This window comes from Trachymyrmex septentrionalis, unplaced genomic scaffold (genome assembly GCF_001594115.1).
Source record: "Trachymyrmex septentrionalis isolate Tsep2-gDNA-1 unplaced genomic scaffold, Tsep1.0 scaffold305, whole genome shotgun sequence".
NCBI lineage: Eukaryota > Metazoa > Arthropoda > Insecta > Hymenoptera > Formicidae > Trachymyrmex > Trachymyrmex septentrionalis.
The window spans coordinates 91,970-104,932 of record NW_017305469.1 but is presented as its reverse complement, the minus strand read 5'-3'; the positions used below and the strand labels follow the sequence as shown (position 1 = coordinate 104,932).

Sequence of the window (12,963 nt, the reverse complement as noted above, 5' to 3'; positions counted from 1 at the left end):
GAGAGAGAGAGAGAGAGAGAGAGAGAGAGAGAGAGAAACACAGAAAAAAAAGAGAATTTTACATACTTATCAAAACCTTCATGTAGGCATAAAAAAGTGCGAAGTTTAAAAAAAACTTTAACTGAATTCTATTTCATTTGTCATTTATAGTTTTTTTAAATTATAAATTATAATTTAATTATAAATTAATTTTTCATTTATAAATTATAATTAAAATTTAGTTATAATTATATTATTTAATTATAAATTTCATCTGATATATGTTAATAAATTGTACTAGTAAATAGTCTGATATCCTCCTGTTGGTCTTTAATTAAAAAAATTAAAGAAATGAAAATTTTATATTGATATATTTAATTATGTTTACGACATATATAGTACTTATTTGTATAAGAATTATACACTCTGCATTTTTCATATTATAATTACATGCGCTTATATCGGACCACATCGAAAGCATTTTAATTAAACAGCTTTGAAGTTGCAGCCTGCGTTCCGACGGAAAGAATGAATAGTAATGTTTTCTGCTGAATGTCTAGTGACGCAATCTACTAAATGCACAATGATGTAATCTATTCGAATGCACAATGAACAGAGACTTACTTCACTCGGAAACGATTAGTGATTCTATAGTTTTTAAAGTCTTGAGATACGTTTCTTAATTTTTCGAAGGAAAATCAATGCCGTTGTCTGCATTATTTTAATATTATAATGAGCGGTAAACTTACCCTCTCTTGAAGAGGATACCAATGTGGCGTTGGATCGTCAAATATCTTGTTTTCCAGCGGCATTCGCACCTCACCGAGGAAATCGTTGCGACCGAACATGTCCGAATGCCAGACCGTCAGCCATAGTGTTCTTGTCTCCAGACCACTCAGACTCATATGGAACTAAAATCGCGCAATGACGAAACATCGAATTTCTAATTGTCATGCAAACAAGCAACGGATGTTTGTGCCAACTCACGTTGGACAACTTACCTTCAACGTTTCGTTAAACTCTGGATTTAATGTGTGTTTCTTCACTTTCGTCTTTCTTTTACCGCTTTTCGATTTATCTGGCAGCAAATATACCTTGACGTATCTGGGAGAAGGAAAAAAAGAATAAAAAGAAATAAAAAAAAAATAATAATAAAAACGTATTTAATGTTTAAAATATCGTCTTTTATAATTTTATAAAAAATGTTTGTAAAATGAAGTATGGACGGAGAATAAGAATAATTAAACTATATATTTTTATATAAAGAAATAATGAAATTTATTCTATTTAAATATAATAAAAAAAAAATTGAATAGACGCACGTGCGTGTTAGCTTTAAATGGGATACTTACGGATCCGATCGTTTGCGCTTTACATCTACCGGCGCGAGGTTCTTACACTTGGTCACGTGCACCTCAAACGTCAAATTCTTGTAGTCGTACTGCAAGGCGAATTCTACCTCACCTGTGACTACCACGGATCGACAACAACGTCCCTCACCCGCACCACTGTATACCGACGCCATCGAGTCCGAGCGTGCCTGGAATCGCGAGAATTAGGGTCGTGAGGACTTTAGAACGGCGATCTCGGAGTCGTAAAGTTCGCGTCGTTCTCCCGGTGAGAGCGCCTGTCTGCCGTTCCGTTAATCCGAGTGAGATGCAATCTGCTTCGCGTTAAATCGCAATAATAGATATGATTTCTCTTGAAAGTTGAGAATGAGAAGGGCAATGGGATCGAGCGAAACACGTAGTGCAATCTGACATCCATCCTCCATGCACAATAGGCGAACAAGAAATTTTTAACGCATCAACTTACCCCGAGACTCGACAGAGACGACCGAGTGGCGAGATGGCCCGGATCGATGTCGTCCATGTCTAAGACTGTATGACTAGAGCCTGCTCGTGATCCTGCTCCGATAATTGGCGTGCTGCATGCTTCCGACAAACTGCTTCCATCGTCTATATATATAATCACAAGGAAACTTGATTATTCAAACTGAACTCAGGGTCCAATTCAAGGATCAAAAGATAACAAGAATAGAAGATAAAGTTCTATTTAAAAAAATGTTTATGCAAGCTTCAAAACAATCATCAATATTATTTCAATAAGTATAATTTCGGAGGTCTTGCTAAATTATTAAATATTAGTAAATATAATTTTGTCGTTGATTCGGTCAATTAATTTTATTGTTTATTTCAATCAAATTTCAATAATGTAAGATAAAATAAGATAATATAAGATATAATTTATAGATTTGTAATAATAATAGTCGTACTTAATTTATTTGTCTATATTTTAATTAAACATTTTTACTTTAAAATAATTTAAAGTAATTTTTGCAATTGTTTTAAATAATTTTTCATTTGCGCACATAAGTGTTTATATTTTTCATATGAATTATATTTATATACACTTATATATATATTTTATTAAATTTATGTTTAATTAAGTTTAATTATGTTATAAGTTAAATAATGTCGGGTAAAATTTTTCTACTACTTTTGCCGTCTCTTCAGGTTTAATGTTATGTTGCTTTTAAACTAACTTATTATCAATTCAGGAATGTTCATCGCGGACATTTTCTGTTGTCCGCATCGCGTTGAGCATTTGGCGAAGATACTCGTGGGAAATTCTAGCTCTGAATCGCTCTGCGATGCTTTCTTTTCAACAACCGACAGTGATTTCTTCTCTTTCTTCGAAAGGACTGGCAGACTCTCAATTACGCACTTCATTCCGTTGTTCAAAGTTCCACTATTAAACGAAAATTTGCTCTTCGAATCCGAGGTATTGATCAAGAAATCATCCTTGCGACCTGCCAATGAAGCTTCGCTGTTGTTGGATGTCTGCAGGAACTTATCGTCTTTCAATATCTCATATTCACGTTTTGTCAGAGGAATTTTCTCCAATGTGAGTCGACTATCGTTTTCCAATTTTGCAGAATCGATAGGTGAAATCTGTAATTCGATGGACTCCGTCTTCTCTTTCCTATTCGTTTTGTTCGCATCATTCGACTTTGAACGCGAATCTGTTTTCTGTTCCGCGTAACAAGAACCGCAGCAGCACTCTAGCAACCAATTCGAAGCAAGACGTTGCATCATTTTACTAGTGGCCCAGGATTTTCGAGTAGAAGATTCCTTGAAAGTTGAATAACGAGCACCTTTTGCCATTTTTTCTTTTTGCATTAATTTAGTTTTTGGACTCGACAGATTTTTCTCACTGGCTAATTATTTTTATTTCGTTTTCTTGATTCATATCTCGGAGCAAGTTTACGAAAATCAGAGTGAGTTTCACTAAATTATACGAAGATAGAGATTCTTTTCTCACGTTAACTTTCTACTTTTGACGAATAAAAGAATAATATTATTTTTAAAGATTTAAAATTAAAAGTAATAATGATATTATATATATATATATTTAATATTTACTGATTATAATAACAGAAAATGTCGAAAGAGATGTAATGCGTAACGAAACACTCGTTATACTGATGGATTCGTTCATACAAAGAACTCTATTCGTTCTTTAGCTAAACGGAACAATGATAATATTTTCCCTTCCTGCCTTCCTGAACGAATAGTATGTTAACAGTGTTTACGTTCAAGGTCCAGTATCTGGCGAGTTTTGATAACGAGTTTTGATACGATAATTGTAAACGAGGAAGTCGTAGAATCATACAGAAAATTCCTACACGAAAAAAGACGCTATTTAAGTAACGGTATAATTTTTCTAATTTTTTTTCTTAGATATCTAAATTTTTAATATATATTTTCAATTTTTAATTTGTTCTGAATCTTTCACCTTTATTTTTTTGTATCGTCATTTCATTGTTAAACTTCGCTGTTTATCGATTTCACGATCCTCATTTGTGTTTCTTGCAACCTGACGCGACACGTATCGAGAAACTGTGCGCGTAGCCTGCATTATGTTTGCGAAACAATATGCAAATTTAGTAGATTTGTCAACATAGATAAAAAAACAAATATTCCTAAATGTATCGTATATAAGCGTCACGTTACAAAAACAGAGAGACATTTGCTTTTTACTTGTTAAGAATAACAGCAACGTTATACTGAATAATGGCGAAATGATTGTAATGAACAATTAAATGTTGGGTAACATTATTTACCGATAATCAACGTGAGTCGTCGTTTTGCGGTGCAACCTAATCATGTCCGATAATATTCCGATAACGGTAGAGTTAGATGCTCGCGAATCAATTTACAGCTTTTGTAAATAGACGAATGTGTGCCAAGGTAAACGCATCAAGATATCGCCGCGCTTCGTCTGAGAAAAATGACTTTCATATGTGTAAATACGTGTATACCGAGCTCTATTAATTTCGACGTCGTCAGTTAAAGAAAGTTTGTCATAATCCCACGTAGATGTATCTAAGAAAAGTCGCTCTTCACATTTAATTGTATTGTATCACGATATTATATTATCATATACGTTACTGTACTAATTAAAACTGAATTTTTTAAATTTCACATGGAAAGGACGCTTAAAATGATTGCTGTAATGTCAAATCTTTTTGTAATAACGTTAATTATACTTAAGATTCCTAATTACTTTGATGATCTAACAAAATTATAATTTTCAGATTTGTATTTAGCTATAAATTTTTAGATATTTCAACAAAATTATTCTTTTCGTGTATGCCTGTTTTAACATAAACTTTTCTCGTCTCTCTTTTTTTTTTAAATTAATGTCCTAGAATTAGCATGTTTTACATTTCGTATGTAATTTAGCCGTCGCAGATCCTGTCACTAAAATTAAGATTGATTCTTGTAGACACTCTCGCGTGTTCATGTCCCACGCAATACGAGATGGGGAAGGTTAATTAAATCACCCGGTCCTTCCGAGCGCAAGTAATCACGCGTCTGTCTCGTCAGCAGTAATTTCGCCACCATCGGATTGTCTTTCTGCGAAATTTGATCTTGCTACCTCCAGTTCTCACCGCGCGGAAAACGCAATTCGCCCGTTATTCGCATGAACTGTACGCGTACATGCACGTGAACGGCATATTAGGGGCATAGTACTACGCATCGAGAACGTGGGCGAAAGTTCTGTAGTGCCTCGCTTGATACGAGAGAACTCACAATCAGTTTCAAAACGGTCGATTAGGCAAATTTATCCGTTAACCGTAATAAAAATAATAGAAATGAAATTATAAAAGAAATTATGTTACTTGGCGAATAAATATATATAATTAATTTTTCAGCTTTTCATACGTATTTCTATCATTTTTCTGATATACCTAATAAATAAATTTCTATAATTGTATTTAGTCAGAACTGTTATACTTTGGCAAATGCTTTTATTCAATTCTCCCGACATTACACGTTTATTATTTATTACACGTTCGATACACAATCATTCCATTTTACTTGCGTTATCGTTTTTTCTTTTTTTACATGTTTAATATCTATTCCGTATACTTTTCTTTTAAAAAACGCTATGTACGTATATGAGAATAATTAAGTTATTCACTGCCGGAGTTATTTGCTAGAATTATGGAAAGGATTGTATGCATGTGTACGATTCACCACATACGCAATAACCCGCATTAGCAATATTGAATTACTCTATCAAAGCATGTAGGACATATTGCTGTGATAAATTAACATCAAGGGAGTTGTTTCAACTAATTTTCAAATAATATACAGTAAGTATTCGCACAAGGAAAAAAGTATTATTTGTAGAAAATAACATTAATTAGCAATTTTATACATTTTTATGAATACGTTCTGTTTTAATAAAAACAAACGAGCTTCGTATGTATTCCTGATTTTAGAAGCTAAATTTCTCAAATGTACAAATATTTTTTGAGCATCCAAACAATTTTTAATTTTTGCTTATTTTTCAGATAATATACTTTCTATAATTAATACACATCTCTTTGATATATAATTTTAAGAAACATACAATCTATTTTATTCTTTATAAATAAATTGTTAATTCAGCAAGAAATAATTGTCAATTAAACGTCAAATCGACGTCAAATTGGTGATGAAATCATCGTATTGATATTGATTTGACATCAATGATTCGATGACTTGTTTCTCGCTGGATATTTACTTTTTAAGAGAATAGAGCTTTTTAAAAAAATATTTTCTCTGTATGAATACTTTTTGCCCTGTAAATAGCGCTAGAGATAAAATTTTGTTAATTGAAAACATTTTTAAACTTAATCATTTATCAAGATTATAATAAATTTTTTAAACAGTCTTCCGACATCGTATATTAATTATTTTTAATAAATAATACCTATATTTATTAAAAATAATAAAACATAGAAAGATTTGTTTAAAAAATTAATAAATATTTAAGTAGAACTGTTAATCAATGCATTCATCAAATCATTTTTTCTTTAAAATCTTACAAATAAAAAATTAATAATAAAAAAAACAATATAGAAAATTAATCTTATTTTTTATACCGCATTTACTTTTTATACAACATTGGCCAAAGCAATATATTCACACGATTTTGTTAATATCGACCGAAACGAATTGTAATCATAGAAATCTAAAGAATGTTATGATGGGTATATAAGAGACGTAACGTGTCCTATTTCATGATTGTCCATGAAGCGAAGAACCGTTCTAGCAATCGTGCAAAAAGCTTGACACGCATTTCGAAACTCACAGCAACGATAGTTCAACGACATTCGTGACTTTTTTAACGTCAGCTTAATCTTTTCCATAATTCATTCGTTCTAAAATTCTAATTTTTGAGAATTTTTCTTTTACATTTTACGTATTTCGATGACGCATAAACAAAGCTCTTAAGAAACATAAAAAGATTACGAATTGTTTATACGAGTATGTATCAAAATCAATATTGATTAACCTTGTTTCAATATAATATAATCTAAGATATCTTATATATACGTTTGCTATTAGTTAGACAGCTTTGCTATGTAATGGAAATAAAATGACTCGAATATCCTGCACTACTTGCGGCATAAAACGGTGATTAAAAGTTGCATTAGTCCTTATTCGCACAAAAATTCATCTGGTTTAATTAACATAATAACCATCATTGGTTGGTGAATATAGAGCACTGCAATGTCTATGACGTTGAACGTAAACCTGTCGGCGACCGATTTCTAACGAGCAAAAAAAGATGAACAAGTTTAACTGGCGAACGAGTATGGAGTTTTGCGACTCAGAAATCATAAACGAGCAACGCATATAACGTAGAATGTGTGTAAGCCGTATATGGTAGTCATGATGCTGTATTGACGTGATTTTACGAAAAAGATATCTAAAGCATTTTTTTAGAAAATTAAGATGAAATATTTTAATTAAATCATTAAATTTTTAATAATTGAAAAACTGAAAGAGAAATAAAACATGTTAAAAAAAATAAAATTTAATTTCTTTACAATGTATTTAATTTACATCTGTTTTGTGCGCATTATTTACAAAAAAAATGTTAAGATAAAATAATATTAAAAAAATTTTCACGTCAATCGATTTAATCGGAATATGTATTTTTTATCGAGTTCGAGCTCGACTTTGCTCCAATAAGCGTTGAATCGATTAACGGATGTATGTAATACTGTATATTAAAGGGAACTATCAAAGTAAGGAGCACAAGTAGAACAAGATTTTATTTTGACGTTTAATTATAGAAGGATTTTTATTTTACCTATTTTATTTTACGTATTTTATTTTACGCATTTTTATCTAACAGATATATCAACTACTTTAAACTAAATATTAGAGGAAAGACTCCTATTATGAGATACCAAGTTCATTTTGGATAAATGCTAGAAGTCTATAGATAGAATTTAAAAAAATAATATATTATTTTAAAGGAAATTAAATAAGCTTTAGGAAATTTAATAAGGAAATTAATAAGCTTTAAGATAACGTCATATAAAATTTAATTCAAATTCCATTTTTTTTTGAAAATTAAAAAAATGTAAAAAGTGAGTAAAATCGCAAAGTCAAAAAATTGTGCTCTTAATATGAGATGTCCCGAGAAATCGTTCATTCCAGTTGTCTTTTTTATTATTGTACAATAATATTTATACTTTAACAACAATTTTCACTATAATGTAATTATTAAGGAGCATGGATTATTTCATATTAAAAATACCCTAAATATCTTATATTACGATTTCCATTACGATTTTACGATCATAAAATCTAACTTCTGTAATTAAACAATTCAACATATCCCGTATTTTTCTATTAATACGACCTTACTCTATCACTACGTAAAAAATTTATTGCCAAATATTTATTTATTAAATAATAAACAAGATTTAAAAGCTCATTTCAATGAAACTTGAAGACATCCAAATTCTAAAATCTTATTGTACAATGACTACAGGCATGATCTAATAATGAATTATCTACTAAATAATTTTCAATCCAAGAGCAATAAATTCATGGTGGAACAAATAGATAGCATTTATTAGTTTAGTAGAAACGCCGCTATCTCATATTAAGCGCCTATCTCATAATAAGGGGACTTTCCTCTATATATATAATATTTAGTTTAAAATTTAATCACATTGACATTAAATTCTATTTTAAATAAAACTTATTCGTAAACAGAATTTCATACATGAAAGAATAATCCATCATATAAATCCATCATATAAATGATCGTTCAATGATGAAATTTTATGCACACGATTTTTTCCACGAATCATAAGTTAAAGGGTGGTTTTCTCCGTTATCGATCCGCAAGAGACGCAGTTGGAATCGGGAGTGGCAAGGACCTTATAATTTCATTAGATACTGTATTGAACAGCAAAAACTGAATTTCATCGGAGTAAAGTTAATTTATTGCAATTAATATAGACAATTGCTGAGTTTAAAGCAACATTATTAATATAGATAGAAAAAATTATTTTGTAAATAATATTATTTATTTTAGCTTTAAATAAAATTATATAATAAATATATTAATTTTTACATATTGCATAATGCATGCTATTGCATAATATAATATAATATATTGCATATTAAATTAAAAAATATTATATATTAAATATTGTATATTAAATTAAAAAATAATTAATACAAAACTTTCATTTATCGTGACATTAGAATTGTATGAAAATAATATTGAATGAATATAATATAATTATTATAACTTCAAAATGTATGTATTTAGATTAAAAGAGCCATACTTAAATATAAAATTTAGATATATTAAAAGAAATAGATTAATTTCTCTCTCTCTCTCTCTCTCTCTCTCTCTCTCTCTCTCTCTCTCTCTCTATTATAAGAAATAAGAATATATTTTTTTAGAGAGAAGAGTATAATACCAAAATAAAGAATGTTTTTAACGGTATCTGAAATTGCAACTGGTTCTCTCTAACCACTATTTTTAGCTGCGATAACTTGTTATGTAGGTAAGAAAAACATAGCTAAGCTAGATTATTATCGAGAGACATTCACATTCAGAAGTAGACTGGGTTAATGCTCGACAAACGTTGCGATATATTTCACCGATCGATAAGCCGGCCAAACACATAATGGTGCACGAAAACATTGAAATTGTTGATTTATTTATGTGCAAATACTCACGGAAATATGTGTTACACGTAAATTCGGTAAATAAAGTGGAAACTGAGGAACAATAAATTAAATTCGTTACAAGCAAGCGAATTTGCGATGTTGAATATGCACAAATGTTGCTTTTACGACATTGCTTTATGAGAGTAACAGGGCGAAAGGTTCAACAATAGGTACGCACATGCGGAGTGCGTGCGGGTGCGAGGAGTGGCCCTTGCGTGGCATTATCGATTGTCGCGCGGGAGCTGCGGGGAGCTCGGTAGGGATGTCGGAGAAACGAAGGGAAACCTCGTAATAAAGCAGTTGCACCTGTTACACACGGGCGAGCACCTGAACGAGCGGCACATTATCAGTGCGCGCGTTCTATTCGTGCATAAAAACGCGCAATCTCCGCAGAAATGAAACGGCACACGCGTCTTTCCGTATTTCGCAAAGAAAAAGAGGCGATTGCTTCCGTATACTTCAGAAACTGGAGGACGCAAGTCCAGAGAAACTGTGCGTCTTCAGAAGAGCTCTGATTTCCAAAGAAACGATGGACATATTTTCCAATTTGTTAAACAAGAAGACGGATACAAAGACTCGTTCTAGTCAAAATTTGTCTGCGAATTAATATATCCGTTCGTAGAATTTAATTTCAAAGATTTTTATATATATATTAGAAAAATAAAATTATTTTTGTATAAAATCATAGCTATTTTTTATTGTAACATTCCGTATTGTGATTTTAATAATCGAATATTTGGATAATTTCTTTGATTTCTGCTTTATTATATTATAATAATTTAATTGTAATAATTAAAACAGGCGTTTCAATTGCATAAATATTTTAAAATAAATAATTTCGGATTTACTATATTTTTTCTCTCTCTCTCTCTCTCTCTCTCATTTATCGTATATTTAAAGTTTCAACTTTTCCCTGAAAAAGTTTTTCCTTGAACTATCTATTGATTTTATAGTTTATATCTTCGATATATTTTTTTTTCTAACATATTATAAAATCTACTTATTCTCTTCTTTTTTTTAAAGAGAGATATATATATATATAACGTTATTGGCGGAAGGATAAAAGGTACTTTCATAAAGGTTGCGTGTCATGATCGTGTATTATAGTCAAGTGCTGACCAAGAAAATATTATGATGTTCAGAAAATGAAACTTTATGGTGTATGACGCAATGGATAATCATGACATAATCGTAAATGAATTAATTGAATTTATGCCAGAGAAAAAGCAAATGCGTGTGTGTAACGAATGTATAAGAAGATGTCGGAGAATTAGCTCAGACTTGTTATTACACCAAATTTCACGCGACGAGTAGCACGCTTTCGCAATATTATCCCGATTTTCGCAGCGTTTACGCCTTCAGAGGAGACAACTAAAAGAATTAGCCGTTACTCGGATTGCTCAAGTTTACAGATAAAAATCACGTTCGCTTTCGCGCATGTAAAATGTATAAGTATACAATATAACCCCTTGTCTCTCTTTCTCTCACGATCAAATCGTTCAACGTCAGCACATTTTTGAAGTGTAACAGGCAATTCTTTCTTCTTGACAAAAGTTTTCACAAAGACTTAATTTTGCTTATAATAAATTTTATATATCGTAAAACTTGATCGAGTAGGTGAAAATTTTTTTCGAAAAAGTTGTTACTTGTTTCATCCAGTAAGCAGGCCGAGCGTAGATAAGATAAGATTACTGAGAAACTATGCGTTTTGTGAATTTCCGTAAACTTTCCGTTTCCCGCCGTTTCACCTGCAAAGAAATTTACAATTTTCTCTTTTGCCGTGCGTTTTTCTTTGCAACGACGCTCGCCGTATAATTTCATATTTACACTTAATCATTTGCATGGCGCGCGCCACGTGTGCGTGACGACGCGACCGCCTAATTTATCACGCGGGAATCACACGTATCCACCGACCGAATTTCCTTTTATCCATGCGCGCTTTCTCCCTGTCTCTCAAAACCTAGCCTACAGATTTAAAACGTGAAAGACACGTTTCTCCCTCCGTCTCTTTTTCATTTTTGTATAATAAAAAAATCATTTAATAAAACATTACATATGATAAATAATGATCACTCATGTTATTATATTGCCATAAATGTAATGAGATTTAAAATAGCAGAATATTCTATAATTGATGACTAAGAATATATCAAAAGTCGCATACTTTCTCCCATTATAAAGATTGTCCATTAAAATTACAAGATCTTCCTAAAGTATTACGAGAAAGTACATTGATATTTTAGTTGCAAAAGTTATTTATTATTCAAGTAGCTTAAGAAGTAAAATCAGAATTTCAGTACATACGAGAAGCTCTGAGAATTCATCTATTAAAATATTACACACACACACACATTCTCTTCTCACATATGTATTTATTTTTAAATAAAAAAAAAAACAAATTAGAAGGATAAAGCACTAATATGCAATACCTGAAATAAAGATATAATAAAAAATAAAATCGTCAGGAGATCTATAATTAGAAAGTATTCGACTTTTTGTATCAGCTTGTGGACGATAGTTTAAAGAAACATGAATATAATATGACCTACCCGACGTGAGCGACATCGCCTGCTGCCTCCTCGATCTGGAATTGTCCCGCTTGCTGGTGGTCGATTGCGAGCCGGAAACTTGCAGGCCCGGTGCGCTGACGGCACGTTTGGGTCCGCTGCCGATCCCGCCGGACCCGATATTGCTGTTTCTGGCGAAGCCGGGAGGTCGATACCGAGCGGATTTGACGCCGCTGTGCTGCGGCAGGAAATGGTAGACACTGTGCGCCTTGTGCATCGATGACGAGGTCGACGTCACTGCTGCTGTTGCAGATGCCGATGACGACGACGTCGTCGTCAGGCCAGTCGGCACGCTCGGCACAGATAGTCGCGGCAAGGAATTAGTAGCCGCACTGATGGCGGATTGCATTCCACGTGGAAGAGTTGTTGCTCGCGATTCTCCACCGTATTCCAATTCATCTTCTGTATCTTCGTCGCCGGCTGATGCACCTGCATTGATGGTTAACAATTGTTCTCTTGTCGGATAATGTTGACGATACCAATGTACGTGAAAGTACAATGAGTAATCGTCTCATGAAAAATGAATGGCTTCTTTGCGATTTACATGTATATTATAGGTATAATTTAGATATGATGAGCGATTTGTTGATTTTATTAGACATTCAACTGTGTGTGTATGTATATATTTATTATTTGCACATAATGCCGTTCCGTTTCGTTTAACCTTTCTATTGAAAGTATTTATTTATTGGTACTTGTGATTCATCCACGTGTATGGAAATTACTTATTCATAAATATTATGCATTCATAAGATGCCATTCATTCATAATTAGGATGACAAAGGCTGAGAAAAATTATTTTATAAAAAAATATTAAACGTTGAATAATTTTCTTCTTGTTTCTGTATTTTATGCATATAAATATATATATA

General features: G+C 31.8%; 1 protein-coding gene across 1 annotated transcript in view; it reads right to left on the bottom strand.

Moving 5' to 3' along the window:
• Positions 1 to 12,963, bottom strand: part of LOC108749609 — a 56,932-nt gene that overhangs the window by 5,031 nt on the left and 38,938 nt on the right. Inside the window, exons 11-15 of the mRNA XM_018488408.1 lie at positions 12,074 to 12,520; positions 1,795 to 1,937; positions 1,332 to 1,519; positions 981 to 1,083; positions 729 to 890 (exon numbers count right to left, since the gene is read on the bottom strand). Of these exons, the coding sequence (XP_018343910.1) occupies positions 729 to 890; positions 981 to 1,083; positions 1,332 to 1,519; positions 1,795 to 1,937; positions 12,074 to 12,520 (1,043 nt within the window). The remainder of the gene's footprint in view (positions 1 to 728; positions 891 to 980; positions 1,084 to 1,331; positions 1,520 to 1,794; positions 1,938 to 12,073; positions 12,521 to 12,963) is intronic.